Source organism: Macaca mulatta, chromosome 9 (genome assembly GCF_049350105.2).
Source record: "Macaca mulatta isolate MMU2019108-1 chromosome 9, T2T-MMU8v2.0, whole genome shotgun sequence".
NCBI classification, from domain to species: domain Eukaryota; kingdom Metazoa; phylum Chordata; class Mammalia; order Primates; family Cercopithecidae; genus Macaca; species Macaca mulatta.
The window spans coordinates 28211184-28233566 of record NC_133414.1 but is presented as its reverse complement, the minus strand read 5'-3'; the positions used below and the strand labels follow the sequence as shown (position 1 = coordinate 28233566).

General features: G+C 40.8%; 1 protein-coding gene across 20 annotated transcripts in view; it reads left to right on the top strand.

Annotated features, from left to right (window-relative positions):
- Positions 1 to 1889: 1889 nt before the first annotated feature.
- ABI1 (abl interactor 1) overlaps positions 1890 to 22383 on the top strand; it is a 117949-nt gene continuing 97455 nt past the window's right edge. For all 20 annotated transcript variants that reach the window (XM_001103797.5, XM_015146661.3, XM_015146659.3 and 17 more), the window contains exon 1: positions 1890 to 2129. In XM_001103797.5, the coding sequence (XP_001103797.1) occupies positions 2013 to 2129 (117 nt within the window). In that variant the 5' untranslated portion in view covers positions 1890 to 2012. The remainder of the gene's footprint in view (positions 2130 to 22383) is intronic.

The window sequence follows — 22383 nt, the reverse complement described above, 5'->3', positions numbered from 1 at the left end:
CCTATCTAAGCTTAAATTTCCTTATTTGATAAAGAAGGAAAATAATATTTATATTATCTCTCAGAGTTGTGAGAAGAAATCTGACAGTACTTTTTGTTTGTATTTATCATGATTATTATTATTATTCATTCATAGCTCAACTGCATGGAAAGTACGTTGAAAATAGTAAATCAGTATCACCTCCCTAATCATTTCCCCAATGTTGTTGAAATGTGTCAATATTTGGATATATGCAAACCGAGTGATTTGTACAGTTAAACCTCAAGTAGAGACCAAGATCAATAATACATTAAATTTTAATAACTTGGATTAAGTCATGTTTGGGTTAACGATAAATATCAAAAGATAACTATTATACCTATTCCAGATATCATGGAAAGTAATACATTTATTATTGATTTATAGACCACAGAATCCTTGATGGAGAATCTGGTGGCAAGGGGAAGTTAACACTTTTAGTAGGAAACTGAATTTTTCCTTTCAGAGGTTGAGGAGGGAAACTAGTTCCCTGGGGCCCTGAATAAGGCCCCAGTAAAGGCAATATTCAATAAATACCTGGTGATGGCAATTTTTAATTTGGTTGAGTGATGTTGTTAATCCTATAGTTATTTTGATTCTAAATGACTTTATGGAGATACATGGACATATGGATTTTACAATGATCTTTAGTTTCCTCTTCGGCCTTTGGACAACACTTTTCATAGCTGATTATATCCAAAGCATTTAATGTTCCCGTTGAAGTGAAGAGCTTGAAATATAGGGCCTTTTGAGACTATTCCAAAGCAGGTGATAAAAACAAAACAAAAATCCAGAAGCAAAAAACGAAGGGCCAGCATGGGTGGCTCATGATTGTAATCCTAGCAGTTTGGGAGGCTGAGGCAGAAGGATTGCTTGAGGCCAGGGGTTCGAGACCAGCGAGGGCAACAAAATTGGATCCCTGTCGCTACAAAAATTTAAAAAGCTCAGCCCCAGTGTAGTGACCCTCGCTTGTAGTCCCAGTTACTCCGGAGGCTGAGGCATGAGGATCGCTTGAGTCTAGGAGGTCTAGGCTGCAGAGAGCCGTGATTGCGCTACCGTACTCCAGGCTGGGTAAGAGTGAGATCCTGTTTCAAACAAACAACCCCCACCCCTAAAAAACCGTGCACTTGACTTTAAAAGTGTAGGAAGATTACATGCCAAGGAGAGTCACAGAAAAGAGAAATTAGGACAGGAAAGCCCTACAAGCTATGCATGTTTATTTTATAATCGAGTCTTTAAGGGTATGGAGTATTCATACTCAACTTGTACCCCCAGTGTCCAGTACACTGCTTAGTAAACAGCTGGCAATCAAGAAATCTTTGCTAAATTTTAAATTAATTGATGGGGGCGGAAGCTCAGAAAGTAAAACCTGACTCGCATTATTTCTAAGAAGGCAGAGGAAGTAAAAATCTAGTTTTCTATACTCTGTCCCTTTTTAATCCTTCTGTGAATGGATGTCCCTGATTCACTGGCATTTCCTAATTAACCAAGTTCTACCAAGTTTCACATGAAACTTGGGGAACCGATTTCATTCCCCCACAATCACCCTGTGGCGCCACCTTCCGGAGCTGTGAGGAAACTCCGGACTTCCCCCCAACACCGCCCCCTCCCTCCACCTTCGGTCTCCGCTTTCTGCGCTCTGCCTAGTTGTTTTCGGAGGTGTCTGCGCGCATGCGCTTTGGACGGGCAGCCTAGTCTAAGAGAGACTACAATTCCCAGAAGACAGTGCGAAAGAAAAAAAAATCCCGCGGCCCGGCGTGGGGGAGGCGGCAGAAATGAAGACTCGCGAGAGAACGAGGTTCAGGCGGCTGCGCGAAGTGGGTGGAGGGAGACCCGAGAGAGTGAGGAAGAACGGGAGGAGGTGCCGTCCCACAATACCAGGCGGGAGGGCGGGTAGTCGGTTTGTATCCGGGCTGTGAGGTGCTCGGAGCCTCGGCGGACCTTGCTGCCTCTGTCTCTTTAACGCGAGAGGAAGCGATGCAGAGGGGTGGAAAATGGCAGAGCTGCAGATGTTACTAGAGGAGGAGATCCCGTCTGGCAAGAGGGCGCTGATCGAGAGTTACCAGAACCTGACTCGGGTGGCGGACTACTGTGAAAACAACTACATACAGGTGAGGCGCGCTGGCGGCCGGCGGGCGCTGGCCGGGTCGAGGACCCGCCGGAGTGACCAGCCCACTGGGCGGGGTGGGGAACTGCCCTGACCTCAGCGGTTGCCACCAGCCCGAGCCCCTACCGCAGTCCCAACCCCAGCCCCAACCGGGGACAGAGCGAGTGGCCCGGCTGAGGGAGTCGGGCTGCGATACAGGAAGTGGCTGTGGTGGTGGAAATCGATGGAAGGGGAGAGAAAATGGGCGAGGGAGCCGGGAGCCCGCCGCAGCCCGGCGCCCCCCTCGCGTCCGCTTTCCCCAGGGCCGGGCCACCGGGGTCGCGCGCCCCCCAGGTAGCCTCCAGTCCACGGAGCTGGCGTCCCGGAGACCCCCCTGCTGCCGCCGCGCCGCCTCTCTGCGCCCGGAGAGGAGGTCCAGGACGGGAGAGGGGAGAGGAGAGGGCAGGGACCAGGCTGAAGCCGCAGAAGGGATAGGACCAGCGGGGTGTGTGTTGTGTGTCGGCGGAGGGTGGGGTGGGGGCGATTATGTCAGTTTCAGCCCCCAGAGGGTGTGTCTTTTATTTATTTATTTATTTTAAAAAAATTTGTCATGAGTCACATTACACCGACCTCCCGGAGGAGAGGAGGAAGCGGGTGTGGGGAGTGAGGGAGGGCGTTTGAGAGAAGTTAATCTTAAAATTCCTTTAATTGAAGGTTTGTAAATCTGCCTGCTTGTCCATTTTCAAGTCGGGTTCCCCCCCCCCGCCATCGTTTTCGCTTCCGCCCCACCGTAATGTATTCTAAGAGGTTGTTAGGGCTGCTATCATTAATTATCAAACACGAATTGTTTTTAACTCCTTGGAAAAACGGCTTAAATACTCTCCCTTCTCCCAAAAGTTCTTGAACTGTAGGCTTCATAAGTAACTTAATACTGGTGTCATCGCTGGTTGCTTATTTTCTGAGGTTTCTCTCTTAACAAGCTAAGTAAATGTATAGTATATGAATCCAAGTACAGAAATGAACAGAGGTAGCCTCCGAACTACAACATAAAAATATCAGTTATTGTAAATTAGAAAACTCTTGGGACTTTGTGACAGATGCTGGTTTGTTCATTTCTTTTTGGATGATTGGAAGTGAATTGTGTGTGGTAGTTTGTTTTGAAGACCTTTAACTGTGTAAACCAGCAGTTTGCACTAGAAACAAAGTAGCACAGTCCTTTGTATAAATATAAAGCCACCAGAAATGCTCTTGCTTTTGGTAAGGCAAGGCCAGAACGTGCTTTGAAAGGTTAGGGTTATTGCAATTCAGAACTAAATTATTTATAGAAATGCCTCCCATGTGATTATAATTTTTAAGAACCAATGTTTGTGTGTTGGCAAATGCTTTCCCTCTTTATTTTTAGAGGGAGATGCTGTTTTCAGAATGTTTTGAATATTTCTTAATTTTGATGTTAGTAACATTGTATCTTCAGTAGCACTACTCGGAATTTATCTTCACAATTTTTTTGTCAAGTTTTTACTTTAGGAATTCTTCGGATAAGTAAACTTGTTGAATACCTGTCACATCTACTGTATCACTTTGTTTATGCAAACTTTATATTTAGCCCTTCGAAACTTAAAAATCGAGTAGAAAAGTGGGTATAGTTTGCAAATACAAAAGTGATCTTGTAGTTTATCGATATTAAAAATAGGCAACTTTTATTCGACTTAACATGAAAAGCCTTGAAATTGAGGAGAACCTTAATTTGCTGAAAGTTTTAAAGATTTTTGAAAGCCAAAAGGAGAGCACAGTAGGTTAAATTGCTCCCTTTCCAGAAAAGTTATGTCTTCTCTGTAGAAGTCAGTAGATAAGTACTTCATACAGGGTGGCTCCTTTTTGTTTTGCGTGTTGGGAAATCTGACGAGTATATAGTGTGGTAACTATGTGTTGGCAACTCTTGGTAACTGTAAACGTGTTTTAACCTGTGTACTATTTCTTTTTCAGGTAGTTGTATGCTGTAATGCTTTTTTTACCCCTCTCTGACCCCTTTCCTTTACTCCTCTTGCTACGATCATGTAACTCTGAAGCACTTTAAAACTTCTTTGCTAATATATCTAATTAAGTCATGTTATTTCTCATACAGTCTCTCACTTTATAAAATGTTAGTGCCATGGTACAGGCCCCGTTTTTTTATTTTCTTTTTTTGCGGGGGCGGGGTGGGGTATAATTCTAAATCTGACACCAGTGAGGTGTTTTGTTTATACTGGAGGGGGGGGGGGGGAAAGAATTCACACAAAGCAATGATGATCTAAATACCTTAGTAGCCTTTATTCATTGGGCTGCATGATCCAGGCCACTAGTTGCCTCCCTAAGGGACTCAGACAGGGTCAGACTCAGAAAGTGATGTGGAAGTTGATGTGGTAGGTGGTGCTGATGACTTTGGTGCTAAGAATGGGGAATGAATAATATTAGAAATATCCATTAGGGTGTCTGTTGAGGTCTTTCTGTATCCTTCCTGGGACCTGATTGGGTTATTTATAACTAATACTCTTCATAAATATACCTCTTCTCAGTGAAAGTATGCAGTTCACATGTGCTTTGAGAATTTTTAAATAAGGTGAGCTAAGTTATTGCTTGGGTGATTTTTGTTCTGAGATTCACTTTTCATTTCATTTTTCTACAGTTTGAAAGTGCAGTCCAGTTTAGCTAAGGTGTGTAGCTGAGAAACTTTTTTGGCTGTGGTGCATTTAAGTTCTTGAGGCAGTTTATTAGTTCTTTGGTTCTGTTGACTTTATTAGATTGTATTATTAATAGCGAAACATCTGAAAAGATTCTACGTTAAAATGGACAGTTTTTTTCTTTCTTTTCTTGTTTTTTTTTTTTTTTTTTTTTTTTTTTTGAGACAGAGACTTGCTCTGTCACCCAGGCTGGAGTGCATTGGTGTGTGAACACCACTCACTGCAGCCTCCACCTCCTGGGCTCAAGCAATCCTTAGCCTCCCATGTAGCCTCCCACCTTAGCCTCCCATGTAGCTGAGACCACACGTGTGTGCAAGGACAGGGTTTTAAAAGTTGCCATGGGGTAAATAATATTAAAAATAGAAAGCGTTCCTTTTTTTTTTTCTTTTCTTGTTTTTGAGACAGGGTCTTGCTCTGTTGCTCAGGCTGGAGTGCAGTGATGCCATCATGGCTTACTGCAGCCTCAACCTCCTGGGCTCTGGAGATCCTCCCACCTCAGCCCCCACAGGTAGCTGGGATTACAGGTGCGCACCACCGCTCTCAGCTAATTTCTGTATTTTTTTTGTAGAGACGAGGTTTTGCCATGTTGCCTAGGCTGGTCTCAAACTCCTGGGCTCAAGCGATCTGCCTGCTTTGGCCTCCCAGTATGCCAGTATTACAGACATAAGCCACTGCACTTTGTCAGAAGGTGTTTTTTCGTTTTTTTTTTTTTTTTTTTGAGATTGAGTCTCGCTCTATCCCCCGGGCTGGAGTGCAATGGCATGATCTCAGCTCACTGAAACCTCAGCCTCCTGGGTTCAAGTGATTCTCCTGCCTCAGACTCTCAAGTAGCTGGGATTACAGATGCCCACTACCACCCTTGGCTAATTTTTTGTGTTCTTAGGAGAGGCAGGGTTTCGTCATGTTGGCCAGGCTGGTCTCAAACTACTGACCTCAGGTGATCTGCCCTCCTCGGCCTCCCAAAGTGTTGGGATTACAGGTGTGAGCCATCATGCCTGGCTGAAAGTGTTTTTGTATAGTATTTATGTAGACATACAGAGGAGACTTTTCCATCTTTGTTTAATACGACCAGATAGAATTTTTCATGCCAAGGACAGTGCTTAACTTGAACACACATGTTTAGCCAGTTCTCTGTGCTCTACCTTAGAGTTAGTTCATACTGCCTTTGTTATGGGAACTATTTTGGGAAATAGGAAGGAAAGCTGAGTGAAAAGGAGTAGAAATTGCTTAAGAAGATTTGTCAGGATGCAGATTGGTAGGCTGGGGGTAAGGACAGAAAAGTCTTCATACAGCTTAACTTTAAAATTTAATTTTATTTTTTGTCTGGAGTTCTACCAGGAGCTTTATTTGGGTTAACAAGTATGTTCTAAAGTCTGGGAGTTTGAAGGGTATATCATCCCAGTATGTTACTGTGAGCTACTCACTTCAGCTTGCTTTCCTCCTCCTGTGACATTTGCTTCATTAGCACATTTAATCTCAGAAGGCGGGTAATTTTTGAGCAGGATCTCTTTGGAGTAGGTAAAAGCTAACATTTCTGATACTGTATACTTTATACCAGTTTATAAACTGCATCACTTTTTTTTTTTTTTTTTTTTTTGAGTAACTGATGGACAGTTAGAGGTTCAGAGGTATTAAATACCCAACCTAAAGTTCAGTAGCTTGTATGAGGTGGTGCCTGGAATCAAACCCAGATTTTCTAGATTCCAAATCCCAAATTGCATCTAATAAATCCTGAATGGTTTTTTTTTCTTTCTTTTTTTTTTGACGGAGCCTTACTCTGTCACCTAAGCTGGAGTGCAGTGGCACGATCTCAGCTCACTGCAACCTCCAAGCGATTCTCCTGCCTCGGCCTCCCGAGTAGCTGGGACTACAGGTGCGTGCCACTGCACCCAGCTAACTTTTGCATTTTTAGTAGAGACAGGGTCTCACCATGTTGACCAGGCTGGTCTTGGACTCCTGGCCTCAGGTGATCCACCCTCCTCAGTCTCCCATGGAGTTGGGATTATAACTGTGAGCCACCATGCCCAGCCTGGAATGGGATTTTTTTTTTTTTTTTTGAGATGGAGTCTCTCTCTGGAGTGCAGTGGCAGGATCTCAGCTCACTGCAATCTACGCCTCCCGGGTTCAAGTGATTCTCCTGCCCCAGCCTCCCAAGTGGTTGAGATTACAGGTGCCCAGCACCACGCCTGACTAATTTTTGTATTTTTAGTAGATATGGAGTTTCACCATGTTGGCCAGGCTGGTCTCAAACTCCTGACCTCAGGTGATCCACCCACCTCGGCCTCCCAAAGTGCTGGGATTACAGGACCTGAATGGGGTTCTTAGGGCAACATAGGGGATAAAAACAGTGTGCGAATAGATAAGGGTAGAGGGTAATGTAATTGCCTCTATTTATTGAATACCTGCTCCATTGCAGTCTCTGCTAGTTGGTTTTGTATTATCTTTAATCCTTACAAACTCTATACGAGGAAATTAGGACTCATAAAAGTTAAGTTTTGTTTAGTCATAGAGTTAGTAATTGGCAGTCAGGACTTCCTTCTGACTCTGGCAGATTCCATAGGCTGTTCTCTTTTCATATCATACTGTTTCCACATGAATGAATCTGGAACTCAAGACTGGTTTAGGAATACTGGGGAATTAACAGAATAGACTGTATTGGGCAAGCCTGGGAACCTAACAACTCTTTACCATTGTTTCCAGTTTGTGAATATAAGAAGAGGTATGTTCGTAATTTAGGGACTTGCCCATATCACCAGAGGATGGTAACTTTGGCATCTGAAATGTTTCAGATTACAGATTTTTTTGTTGAATTTTGGAATTATTTGCATTATATACTTACTGGTTGAGCGTCCCTAATCTGAAAATCTGAAATCCAGAATAGTCTAATGAGCATTTTTTTAAGTGTCATGTTGATGCTCAAAAAGTTTTGGGTTTTGGATTTCCAGCTTAGGGATACTGAACGCTGTATAGGAATTACAGGCTAGTTTTTCACTGAGCTCCCTGGATCCTTTTTCTTTTCCTGCATCCTTGCCTGTTTTTTTTTTCTATTCTTAGTCTGTGTTGCAATTGTGCTAAGAAATTTTGGAGAGGAATTTGTAGAGATTAACAAAAAATTTGTTGAAATATTCTGGGTAGATGTGATTTCTATACAAACCAGGTTTGGAGAGAAACAAAGTGATTCAGGAGATTAGGATAGACTGGAATGGTTTGAATTCTTAGAATTGCACTTTGAAGTTTGAGTAGTGGCTAGCAAAGTTAGAGATATAGGTTGGAAATGTAAATGTATTTAACAGAAGGCTAGATAATTTTATGGGAGATCCTTGTTAAATTGACCCATGCCATGTCATTACATGTTTATTCATACTGTTGTGTCAAGGTGATACAGGGCTGGGTAGAGCAGGATCTGACCTAGCATATCAGTTCTTTTTTTTCTTTTCTTTCATTTTTTTTTCTTTCACACCATGTCTGTGGACCTAGCATATCAGTTCTTATGAAAGTTCATATCACATATATCAGTTCTTGGTAATACTCTCAAGGTGAATACTGAATATTTTTAGGGCTACATAATATTTGAAAATTTGTATTAAAACTAATGTCTCTTTTTTCTTTTGTAGCTTTAATACTAATAACAGCTTTATATGTAATACTTCTCTCTAGTCCTGGTCTGTTTAGAACCTCAATTTTAGCATGCTTCTGTCTTTTGGAGAGTTTTCTTAGAAAATTGTTGAAATAATCCCTTAGGATACTTTCAAATTTTTCTTATGTGCTTCTCCTTTCTCCAGTTGATTCTGATAGCTCAGGAATGCTGATAGTCCTTGTGGAAAGGAGATATTTAGGCAATTGGGGATCTGCTGTGTGGCCATTTACACTAACCTTATTTATATTCAGTGAAATTATGTTCTAAGAATTAAGACAGTTAACAGTCAAAAATACGTTAGCCACAAAGGAAGAGTGTTCATATTGGGATAAGAGGTTGGATCAAACTCTAGGAGATTGTGCAGATACAAATCTATAAAATCCATGAAAATAGTGTTGTCATGAAAAGTAAGGTAAAGGCTGGGCGTGGTGGCTCACGCCTGTAATTCCAGCACTTTGGGAGGCTGAGGTGGGCAGATCATGAGGTCAGGAGGTCGAGACCATCCTGGCTAACACGGTGAAACCCTGTCTCTACTAAAAATACAAAAACAAAATTAGCCGAGTGTGGTGATGGGCGCCTGTAGTCCCAGCTACTCAGGAGGCTGAGGTGGCTGAATGGCGTGAACCCAGGAGGCGGAGCTTGCAGTGAGCAGAGATCATGCCACAGAACTGGCAGCCTGGGCGACAGAGCGAGACTGCGTCTCAAAAAAAGAAAAAAAAAAGTAACGTAAAAATGATAGTTAAATGCTAATTTTGAAGCATTTAAAAAGTTTTGATTGGGAGTTTGTATATTTTTCGTAATATCATCTTGTGTTGATTGTAATATTTATTGAAATTATGGTTTGATTGTAGAAGAAATAATAGTCAAACCCCAGAACTACAAACTCTGTAGATCTTAGTATTTAATAAGACATCATGTTAGAAATAAGGGATTTTTAAAAAAAGGACATCGTTGAGAAATAAGACAGTAGGAAAGTAGCAATTATTGAATTTTGTTTTTAAAGGAAATAGTTGACTTGGTCTTTTTAACAGTAAACATCCATCCCTTAGAATGGAGACTTGAAATTTGACTACTGTGTGTCAAGCCAAATAAGTACTTTTAACTTTAGATCTACTAATTTTCTCCATTTACAAAATAAAACTTTCTTAGACATAGTTGGTAGTGAACCTGTGTTTATGAAGAAAATCTGTTAATGAGGGACCACACCCAGCTAATTTTTTGTAATTTTTGTAGAGATGGGATTTTGCCATGTTGCCCAGGCTTGTCCTGAACTCCTGGACTCAAGCGATCCTCCTGCCTTGGCCTCCCAAAGTGTTGGGATTACACGTGTGAACCACCATGCCAGCCCAGCAAAAACATATTTTTGAAAAACTTCAATTTACCTTTAATTCACTCATTTCCTCAATGCTTTATAATTAATTTTTGTTAATAATTTCTACATTATTTGACAAAATTGTATTTGGTACATTTTATTTTTCCTTCTATGGAAAGGCGAGTGTGGCACTTTTTCAGAACCCTTGAGAAATTAATGCCCTCCACTTAAACATCAGAAATGTATATATTACATCATATAGAAAAAGGTGCATTCTACTACGTCCAATATTAGCAACTTAAGAATTGTAACAATAGATGCTTATTTTATTTTTTTTTGAGACGGAGTTTCGCTCTTGTTGCCCAAGCTGGAGTACAATAGCACAATCTTCGCTCACCGCAACTTCTGCCTCCTGGGTTCAGTCAATTTTCCTGCCTCAGCCTCCGGAGTAGCTGGGATTACAGGCATGCACCACCACGCCTGGCCAGTTTTGTATTTTTAGTAGAGACAGGGTTTCTCCATGTTGGTCAGGCTGGTCTCGGACTCCCAACCTTAGGTGATCCACCGGCCTTGGCCTCCCAAAGTGCTGGAATTACAGGTGTGAACCACCGCACTCAGCCCAGATGCTTATTTTAATAAGGCAATGCAGAGAAAAGAGTACATGGGTGCCATTTTATTTTTAATTTTTATGAAGGATGGGGTCTTCTATGTTCCCCAGCTGTCCTTGTAATTCTGGGGTCAAGCAATCCTCTCATCTCAGCCTCCTGAGTAGCTGGTTCTACAGACATTCCCCCCCAAGCCCCTCCCACCATGCTCAGCTCACGGGTGTCATTTTAAAATCGTGATTATTACTCAAAAGTGGGCCCTCAGCATAGTTAGGCAATCCCACTAGATAACCTCGCCAGTTTATTCTTCCACTTACCACAAACTATTTTAAATTTTTTATCCCCTTTTGAAATCTGACTCTTTCCTTTCTTGTTTTTTGTTTCATAGAGAAAATAGACTTCATCATATAAGACCTATAATTTCTTACCACTGCATCTCCAAACCTGCTATCCTCACTCACCCTATTCTACTTCCTTTTTATAATGGAAGAGAGGCGTTCTTCCTCCTAGCTAAAGTCCTAACTCTGGGTCACATTCTCTCCTGCCTTTTCATAAACCTTATGCTCCTGATATATTTATACCTCCTCTGTTTACTGAATTTGTGTTTTCAGAATTGAAACATTTCAGATTGCTGCCATACTTGAAAACTCTTTTGAGTTCATATACCCATCTAGTAACTGACCTATCTCTCCTTTATGGGTTAACTAGTTTTATTACACTATTGTCAGCTAGCTGCAGTGGCTCAAGTCTGTAATCCCAGTTACTTGGGAGGCTGAGGTAGGAGGATTGCTTGAACCCAGGAGTTTGAGACCAGCTTAGGTAACAAAGCAGGACCCTGTCTCAAAAAAAATAAAAAATAATAATTAGCTTAGTCTGTAGTCCCAGTTACTTGGCAGGCTGAGATGGGAGGATCACTTGAGCTCAGGAGTTTGAGGCTGCAGTGAGCTATGATCGCACCACTGCACTCCAGGCCTGGGCAACAGTGAAACCCTGTCTTTTAAAATAAAAACAAAAAACCAGGCATCTTCCTCCATCTCTCACTTTTCATTCACTCTTTAACCTGTTCTATTTCCAGTGCTCTCTGAATGCTAATAACCTCCATGTTGCAAAATTCTTTCACATTTTAGTTCTCATCGTGCTTGTTTTCTCTTCATCATTTTGCATGGTTGATTTTTCGTACTTTTTTTGAGAAGTTAATCCTTTGGCTTCTCTGATATATGTTTCTTTCATGCTTTTCCTATTACTCTCTGGCCCATTATTTTTTACTATTAAGTATTAAAGTGGCTTCGTATGGACTCACTGAAAACCTGGGCATCATTTTTTTTTTTTTTGAGATGGAGTCTCACTCTGTTGCCCAGGCTGGAAGTGCAATGGTGTGGCCTTGGCTCACTGCAACCTCTGCCTCCCAGGTTCAAGCAATTCTCCTGCCTTAGCTTCCCAAGTAGTTGGGACTACAGGCATGTGCTACGACGCCTGGCTAATTTTTGTATTTTTAGTAGAGACGGGGTTTCACCATGTTGGCCAGGCTGGTCTTGAACTCCTGACCTCATGATCCGCCCGCCTCGGCCTCCCAAAGTTCTGGGATTACAGGCATGAGCCACCGCGCCTGGCCGAGAACTTTTTTTTAGGTGGGTTCTATCTATTAGCATTTACTGTACTAAAACTAAAACTGAGCAGTTTAAAACATTTATTAATTCATTTAAAGTGATATCTAATGGGTTTATTATTAACATAAATAATATGTTTTATGAAAAATGTAACCTTAGTTTTCCAAAACAAAAATGTTTAGGGCAAGAGTAACATTAATTTACATTATTGCACAACTCAGTGAAAAATAGATGGCAACAAAATTCTTATATCTGCTTCTGCAGTTAATCTGTTCATTTTGTTTTGGTTGAAGTATATGAAGGAAATCTGTTCTTACATGGTTATGTAGTAGAAAAAGGGGGACTTTCTACTTTTTCTACGCTGTGCACATAATTGTGGATAATTTTGTTTGATACTACAACAAAACTTGGTAGATGGTAGTTTCTTAAAGATTAGTTACAGTGTGGATTCTGAAACCGTATCAATAAACATTTTATACTCCATTGCATTAAAATACATTGCATAGGCCATTTGGAAAATATTTTTCACTGAGTTATGCAGACCTTCTGAATGTTGACACATTTCATTATACAATGTGAAAAAATTACAATCACTAATATTAACACAGATCTCACTAGAAGAATTTTCAAGTATCTCAAAGCTTTCAAGTTCACATTGATGGATGCAAGTTTTCTAAGATTGCAGTTTTTGCTTGAAAGCTTACATTTTATTATTGGCAACAAATATTGCCAGTTATTTTCCTTGAAGTGTTAGGCTTACTTATTCATTTTTAGGAAAATGTCTGCCAGATGCTCAAGTCTAAATAATCTTAGTTTACCTATGAGTTGTTTTTGAAGCAATAATGATGTTCCATGAATAATTGGCTTATTCTGCTTGCAAATAAACTGCACAAGTGCTTTTTCCTAACAGGAGCCATCATACTTAGTATGTAGCAGAAGTACTATATGTGTACTTCCATTTTGTCATACACAATATTAAAAGACATTTTCTCAAGGGTCAAGATTTAATAGAATAATAAATTTTCCTGCTTCATCAAGAACATTTTAAAGTGAAACTGGTTTTCTTAAACTTCTTTTTCTGTTTTTTTCTGTGGATGGTTGGCAGTAAAGAACACAGTGACTACTAGTATTGTTGGTGATGTTGCCTTGATTGCCTAAGAGGCTACTGTAATTTTACTCACCTTTGTTTTTGTACCCTCAATTCAAATGTCAACTTAGGAAAGAAAGCGAATAATGTTAGTAGTAGTATAAAAATAATTTTGACCTTGTGGACCCCGTGTAAAGATCTTAGGAATCCTCAGGGTTCTGCAGAGCACACTAGACAACATTTGGGGTAGATGATTGGTTCAGTAGACTTAATACCTTCCTTTTATGGTAATGGGAGTCAGAATTTTAAATATCATTGTATACTACTATGTATCTTGAGAATCCCTGACTAATGTAGTTACCATTAAAATAAAAAATGTAAAGTTTCTTATGTAGAAAGTCTTGGCCAGGCGCGGTGGCTCACGCCTGCAATCCCAGCACTTTGGGAGGCCAAGGTGAGTGGGTTACCTGAGGTCATGAGTTCAAGACCAGCCTGGCCAACATGGTGAACTCCTGTCTCTGCTAAAAATTCAAAAATTAGCTGGGCGTGGTGGCACGTGCCTGTAATCCCAGCTACTTGGGAGGCTGAGGCAGGACAATCGCTTGAACCTGGGAGGGAGAGGTTGCAGTGAGCTGTGATCGCACCATTGCACTCCAGCCTGGGTGATAGAGCGAGACTCCATCTCAAAGAAAAAAAAGCCTCTTATTATATTGTGTACTGTGCTAATTATTTTGGTTCTTACTATTTGGGTCTTATTGCTCTGTACAATTCACCTTTCACTAGCACTGATTCTGAAACTGATTTGCTGCTAAAAGTTTCATACATCTGTTATCTTCAAATTTCATACCAAAAATTTAGTAATTTGTTGATATGAATTTATTTGATTCATAGGCAATTGTTAAATGATTTTAGGAATTAGTGAGAAGTAATTTTAATTTTAAAATGATATAACAATCATTCATTTCTAATTTGAGTATGTTCCAAATTAGATGTGAAGAAATCTCTTGTTATTATCCATGGCACATATCATTTTGGTACTAATATATTTACATCTTCTTTTTTTTTTTTTTTTTTTTTTGAGACAGGGTCTCACTCTCTTGCCCAGGTTCTGGAGTGCAGTGGCACAATTACTGTTCACTGCAGCCTTGAAATCCTGGGCTCAGGTCATCCTCCCACCTAAGCCTCCCAAGTAGCTGGAATCACAGGTGCACCACCATGCCCAACTAATTTTTTGGGCATTTTTTGTAGAGACAGGGTTTCACCATGTTGTCCAGTCTCGTCTTGAACTCCTGAGCTCAAGCAGTCCTCCTGACTTGACCTCCCAAAGTGTGAGCCACCAGGCCTGGCCCAACATCTTAAAAAATAAGAATAACCTAGCTGAAGTGAAAAAGGACAAAAAAACGGAGGGTACACTTTTTGTTTTAGTTGTTTCTCTGGCATTTTCCCCCTTTTATTATATACATTTTATGTTTTCCATGAGAAAAGATTTAGGATTTATCTTTTTCTCTGTTGAATCATATCTCTTTTAAAAGCTTTGAGAAGCCTATTTTTTTTTCAGTTCCATCTTCCCTTAAAATTAATAATAATCAAATTTTGCTTTTTTTTTTTTTTAAAGATAGGGTCTCTTTCTGTTGCCCAGGCTATAGTACAGTGGTGCAGTCTCAACTCACTGTAGCCTCAACCTCCTAGGCTCAAGCAATCCTCCCACCTCAGCTTCCCAAGTAACTGGGACTACAGGTGTGTGACACCATGCTTGGCTAATTTTTTTTTTTTTTTTTTTTTTTTTTTTTTTTTTGAGACGGAGTCTCACGCTGTTGCCCAGGCTGGAGTGCAGTGGCGCGATCTCGGCTCACTGCAAGCTCCGCCTCCCGGGTTCCCGCCATTCTCCTGCCTCAGCCTCCTGAGTAGCTGGGACTACAGGCGCCCGCCACTGCGCCCGGCTAATTTTTTGTATTTTTAGTAGAGACGGGGTTTCACTGTGGTCTCGATCTCCTGACCTTGTGATCTGCCCGCCTCGGCCTCCCAAAGTGCTGGGATTACAGGCTTGAGCCACCGCGCCCGGCCTTATTTTTTTTTTTTAAAATAAGGACAGGGTTTTACCATGTTGCCCAGGCTGGTCTTGAACTCCTGGGGTCAAGGGATCTGCCTCCCTTGACCTCCCAAAAAGTTAAGATTACCGGCATGAGCCACCGTGCCTGGTCCTCAGAGTTTGCTTTGAATAGTGGGAAGACAAACTGGTGATACTCTTATTCTTTTAGAATAATCACATAATACCGTAAAGATCCCAAAGAAAACTGGCAAAATTGTATAGGTTCCCAAGTTGGAACCACAGGAGTTCCAAAAGAAATGCACAGTAAAATGAAATATATGTGTAACTGTATGTATTATGCTTCTTAGTATGACAGAATTTATTAGTTTGTCACATACTCAGTTATTCTGGGACTTTTTACATGTATTATATGTCAGACTGTTTTGTCAATGAGACACAGTTTCTACCCTTAAGTGATTTATAGTTGACCTCCTCCATTAATCAAATAACTCAAACTATAATACATTACATCGGCCGGGTGCGGTGGCTCATGCCTGTAATCCCAGCACTTTGGGAGGCCGAGGCGGGCAGATCACAAGGTTAGGAGATCGAGACCATCCTGGCTAACACGGTGAGACCCCCGTGTCTACTAAAAATACAAAAAACATAGCTGGGTGTGGTGGCGGGTGCCTGTAGTCCCAGCTACTTGGGAGACTGAGGCAGGAGAATGGCATGAACCTGGGAGGCGGAGCTTGCAGTGAGCCGAGATTGCACCACTGCACTCTAGCCTGGGCAACAGAGCGAGACTCCGTCTCAAAAAAAAAAAAAAAAAAAAAAAAAAAGAGAGAAATAAATTACATCTAGGGAAGGTACGTGTGACATGAAAGTATATATCAGGTGCTGCCACCTAGCTTGGTGTGTCATAGAAGTAATGTTGGAGTTGAGATCTGAAGGGTGAATGTGTGTTAACAGAGAACATTTGGGGGAAGGGGAAACAGTGTCTCTGCAGAGGGGAACAGCATGCATACAGGCTCAAAGGTGAGTGAAGGCAGAGTGATTTTGAACAAGTTACACACTTGTGTACTTCAGAGTAAACAGAGTCATTTGTGAAGAGGTAGATAGGTACCAGATAAGGATTTTGATGTTTTCTTTTTCTGAGGCTGATAAGAAGGCATTGAAAGTTTTAAGCAAGCTGGGCACAGTGGCTCATGCCTATAATCCCAGCACTTTGGGAGGCCAAGATGGGCCCATCACTTGAGGTCAGGAGTTCGAGAGCAGTCTGGCCAACATGGTGAAACCCCGTGTCTACTAAAAATACAAAAATTAGCCCGGCATGGTGGTGCTTGCCTGTAGTCCCAGCCACTCAGGAGGGTGAGGCAGGAGAATCACTTGAACCCGGGAGGCAGAGGTTGCAGTGAGCTGAGATTGTGCCACTGCACTCCAGCCTGGGCAACAGAGTGAGACTCTGCCTCAAGAAAAAAAAAAAAAAAGAAAAGGAAAAGTTTTAATGGGATCATACCTTTTTTACTTTTTATGAAGATTCCTCTTGTTTAGTGTGGAGAACAGATTGGAAGGAGGATTGAGTACAGATTGGAAGGAGTTCAGAACAGATTGGAGGGAGGCTAGTCTAGAGGTGATGGTAGCAATTGGTGGTGGTTTTTCTAAAATCTTTTGTTTTTTTGAGACGGAGTCTAGCTCTGTTGCCCAGGCTAGAGTGCAGTGGTGTGATCTTGGCTCACTGCAACCTCTGCCTCTCAGGTTCAAGCAAGTCTGTCTGCCTCAGCCTCAGTAGCTGGATTACAGATGCCTGCCACCGTGCCCGGCTACTTTTTGTAGTTTTTTGTAGAGACAGGGTTCCACCATGTTGGCCAGGCTGGTATTGAACTCCTGACCTCAGGTGATCTGCCTGCCTTGGCCTCCCAAAGTGCTGGGATTACAGGCATGAGCCACCATGCCCGTCCATTTTTTCCAAAATCTTTAGTGCCTGAACTCATCATGGTAGACTGTGACTCTTTATTATTTTTCTTTTCTAAAAAGAGGAGTGTTTGAGGCTATTGGGATTTGTTGAACTGAAATTCATTCAACAAATAGTTAATTGCCTACTCTATGGAAGACTGTCTGCTAGGTATTATGGCGTGGTGGTATGATGTCATTATTATTATTATTATTATTATTACTGTTTTTGAGACAGAGTTTCACTCTTGTTGTCCAGGCTGGAGTGTAGTGGTGTGATGTTGGCTCACTGCAGCCTCCATCTCCTGGGTTGAAGTAATTTTCCTGTCTCAGCCTCCTGAGTAGCTGGGATTACAGGCGTATGCCACCACATCCAGCTAGCATTTGTAGCTTTAGTAGAGACTGGGTTTCGTCATATTGGTCAGGCTGGTTTTGAACTCCTGACCTCAGGTGATCCGCCTGCCTCGGCCTCCCAAAGTGCTGCGATTATAGGCGTGAGCCATCACACCCTGCCTTGTGTCTCTATTATTTATAGGCTATGTAGAAATCATTGAAAAGCCTTAAATCTAAGAAAAGGAAGATTGGTCTATAGTATTTATAATTAAATGAGGAAATGTTCTGTATGGAAGAAAAATAATTGTTATTTTTGAAAGGTTTTTGATTTTAGTTTGACGGCAGTCAGAAGATTGCTTATGGAAATAGAATATGTCAAGCAGCATTTTTTTGTTTTAAAGCATTTAGGTAATATGTTCCTGTAAAAGAGTCAATACAGTTGTATTAAAAGTCAAACTTAAAATGTCTCTTCTTCTCCCCATACTGCTTTTATCCTCTCCCCTCAAACTGTATGCTTGTTTTCTGCCTTTCCAGTTTTTGTACAAAGGATGTGCTTTGGGAAGATTCATCTTGAATTGGTGCGGGATGGATTGGAGAAAGGAGACTGGATGGACAGTGACCAGTTAGAGGACTGTCACATTTGTCTCACTGTAAAGAGTATTTCATGAATTGAGATAGCTATAGTAAGATTGAAAAGGAAGAATCAGCAAGCCTTGGTGAAGGAGATACGGGTGGCTGGGGGGAAAAGGAGAATCCAAAGAAGGCTTATTTAACTGGTATCTATTTTCCTCCAGCATAAAGCTAATGCGCCTACAGAAGGTAATTTGTAGTCACAGAAGTGAATCTATAGACCCCCCTCTTTTTCAGCCGTTAGTACACAGTTGGTTTCTGACACTTTCCAGCTTTTACTCCTCCACAATTGAATTGATTGGCAGAGCAGTGGGTTGGAGAATAGGAATAAAGCTTGACTGCTAGCTGGCTGTGTGGGCAGAACGGGGAAGGGAAGGGGGAAGAGGAGAGGAAAGGGATTCCAATTTCTCTGGCTGTATACTTTTGTGGCATGAGGTGCATGTGTCTTTTGATGTTAATTTTGATGTTCTAACCTTCTGCATTATAGATTGTTGGTATTTTTATATGTGTAGAGTCTTTATAAATTTTGAATACATATGACATGTGGATTGAAAATGCTCTGTCTTTGAAAGGAACTTTTAGAGAGAATTCTGAGGAACAGTACAGTGTTTGGGGGTTCTCAGGGCAAGTGTCTCCTAAAGAATGAGTTTAGCCGAGTCATTAATGTAAACAGTTGAGGGGAAGGGGGATTGGGAGGCAAGGGATATATAGGTAGTAGAAACAGAAAGATAGCAAGGCATGTTTGAGAGAGCTGTGAGTAGTGTCAAGTGCAAGGGAAGGTGGAGGAGATGAAGTCTTAATCAAAAACATACTTGAACTGCTGTCACCAAACTGTAGAAGATCAGGTCAGTGTTTCCCGGATTTGAAAATAGAAACCGTGTTTTAAATTTAACACTGGTAAGATGAAATTGTGCTTTTGCTGTGTCCTGACATATTCTGTTCATTTGTCTAGACACATTTTGCATAATCAACGGAAACCATTGGATGAGTGGTTAAATATAAGATAAATGAGTTATAGGTCTGAATCAATCACTTTTGTATGAGCTAATTGTCATACTTGGGGACTGCTTGCATGAGTGGCTTTATTGTTAGTGCTTATTAATACCTTGTGGTATACATAACCTTTTTTTTTTCAACTCAATTGTATATTTCTTCCACCCATCCTGCCTCTCCTACCTTGCCCCACTACCACAAAGAAGAAGAAGAAAGGCGGCATGGTCCTATCTCTATGAAAATCTGCCACTCTCATTTTTGGTTCTTGGGTGAGGAGTTACGGTGCTGCAAGATGGGAAGAATATGTGATATATTAATACGTACATCACTGAGGAGAATTGCAATACATTCCTTTTATAGTCAGGTGGAAGTTTTAGGAAAAGCTTTGCTTCTACACACACACAGACACACACACACACACATATATATATATACTTTTTTTTTTAATATAATAATCTCGCTGTGTCATACAGGCTGGAGTGCAGTAGTGCGATCTCAGCCTCAGTTCACTGCAACCTCCACCTCCCAGGTTCAAGCGATTCTCCTGCCTCAGCCTCCCAAGTAGCAGGGACTACAGGTGCATGCCACCATGCCCGACTAATTTTTGTATTTTTAGTGGAGACAGGGTTTCACTGTGTTGGCCAGGCTGGTCTCGAACTCCTGACCTCAGGTGATCTGCCCACCTCAGCCTCCCAGAGTGCTGGGGTTATAGGCGTAAGCTACCATGCTGGGCCCCACCAAGATTTGACCTTATGGATACTGTAAATCATATAATCTTTTTTCCTTTATCTTTGTGGATTCATGCAAAAGCCAGAGCCAAACTTGTGGCTCTAATTTATTATTTATTTATTTATTTATTTTTTGAGACGGAATCTCGCTCTGTCTCCCAGGCTGGAGTGCAGTGGCTGGATCTTGGCTCACTGCAGCCGCCTCCTCCTGGGTTCAAGCATTTCTCCTGCCTCAGCTTCCTGAGTAGCTGGGACTATAGGCGTGCACCACCATGTCTGGCTAATTTTTGTATTTTTAGTAGAGGTGGGGTTTCACCACGTTGGCCAGGATGATCTTGATCTCCTGACCTTGTGATCCAGCGTCCTCGGCCTCCCAAAGTGCTGGGATTACAGGCCTGAGCCACTGCGTCTAGCCTCTTGTGGCTCTAATTTATTATGTATTACTCTGTGGTCTGTATATTAACATCTTGCCTTTATCTTTTATATTATGTGATAAAACCCTGATTTTTGTATTTTGAATTTTCTTGTTTAACTGTACACATTTTTGTATTGGTATAGCAATAGCTAATGGCGTTTCCCTAGACCAATGAAATTGGCATCTTTTTAGGGAGAGAGGGTTAGATTGGCTCTCAGGCTCTGGAATTTTTAAAAAATTCACCAGATAGTGCTGGTGTCCAGCTAGAATTTTTTTTTTTTTTTTTTTGGATTCCACACCAAAAACTTAGGCCATAAAAGAAAAAATAAACAAACAGAATGATGTCAAACTGAAAAACTTCTGCAAAACAAAGGAAACAATCAACAAAATGTAACAACCTGTGGTCTGGGAAAACATATTTGCAAACCGTTGATCTGTTAAGGGGTTAATATCCAAAATTCATGAAGAACTCAAACAATTCAGTAATAGAAAAATAATCTGATTAGAGAATGGGCAAAAGACTTGAACAGACATTTTTTCAAAGAAGACATAAGGATGGCTGACAGGTATATGAAAAGGTACTCAACAGCATTAGTCATGGGGAAATGCAGATCAAAACCACTGTAGGCGCCACCTCACACCCCTTAGGGTGGCTATCATAAAAAAGTGAAGTGGTAACTAATGTTGGCGAGGGTGTGGAGAAAATGGACCCCTTGTACACTGTTGGTGGGAGTGGATTGGTGCAGCCATGATGGAAAATAGTATGGAGGTTGCTAAAGAAATGAAAAATAGAAGTAGTGTATGACCCAGCAATTCCTTATCTGGTCATATACCCAAAAGAAGTGAAATCACCACCTTATAAAGATATCTGCACTCGCATGTTCATTGCAGCATTATTTACATTAGCCAAGCTGTGGAAACAACCTGAATGTCCACTGATAGATGAATGGATAAAGAACATGTGATATGTATATATAATGGAATATTATTCAGCCTTAAAATGCAGATACTGCCATTTGCCACAACATGAATGACCTGGAGGCAGTATGCTAAGTGAAATAAGCCAGAAACAGGGAGAAAAATATTGCATGATCTCATATGTGGAATCTTATAAAAAATTTTAAAAGAAGAGTCAAATATACAGAGTGAATAAAAGAGTGGTTACCAGGAGCAAGTGGGTGGGGGATGGGAAATGTAGGTGAGGGGTAACAAAATAGCAAGTGTAGGATGAAAGAGCCTAGAGATCTAATGTATAACATGTAGCTAATAAAAGGACTGTAGCTAATATTTGGAATTCCAGCTAAATGAATAGATTTTTAGCTGTTCTTGCCACAAAAACAAACCAAAAAAAAAAAAAAAAAAAAGTAACTATGTGGGATGACATATATGTTAATTTGCTTCACTGAGGTAACCATTTTGCCTTCTATACGAATCCCATAACATCAAATTGTATGCTTTAAATATATATAATAAAATGTATTTAAAAAATGAAATAAAATATGTGGTTGATATAAAAAGAATAAAAGCTCACCAGGTAGTGCTGATGTCCACCTAGAGTTCAGAATCAATTTTCTGGAGCAAGAGTGGGCAGGTGTTTCCTGTAAAGGGCCAGATAGTAAATATTTTAGGCTTTGCATGCCATATGGTCTGACACAATTACTCAACTCTGCTATTGTAGTAAGAAAACCATAGATGATATGTAAAGGAATGGATGTGGCCATGTTGTAGTAAAATGTTATTTGCAAAAATGGGGAGAAGTATTTGGCCTGAGAGACATAGTTTCTTGACCTTTATTTTACAGCCTGAATTTTAATTACTATGCTAGAATCTAATGGTAGTGGTTGATGACGGACCAAAACTGTATTGGTACGGCCCACATACTGAGATGAATGCCTTTTTAAAAATGCTTTTGTATCCGGTTAATTGGTGTTAGATTTCTAAGTGATTAAATTATCTATTTGCCTGGGATCTGATATGATAATTTATTAGTATAATACTTTTATCTTTTTGTCTCATTTTTATTTTATAATGTACATGTGTGAACAGAATATCCCTCTGTTCACATCTCAAATTTTTTTGGAATAGTAATGTAGAAAATTCAGTTGATTACAGTAGAGATTGATACTTACAGTTTTATAATTTTTATACTTTTCCAGAGCAGATTAAGAAATTAGGATACACGTAATTTGTCAGGTAGTGTCATACTGGTCCTGATTTTTAGTTTGGAAAATGT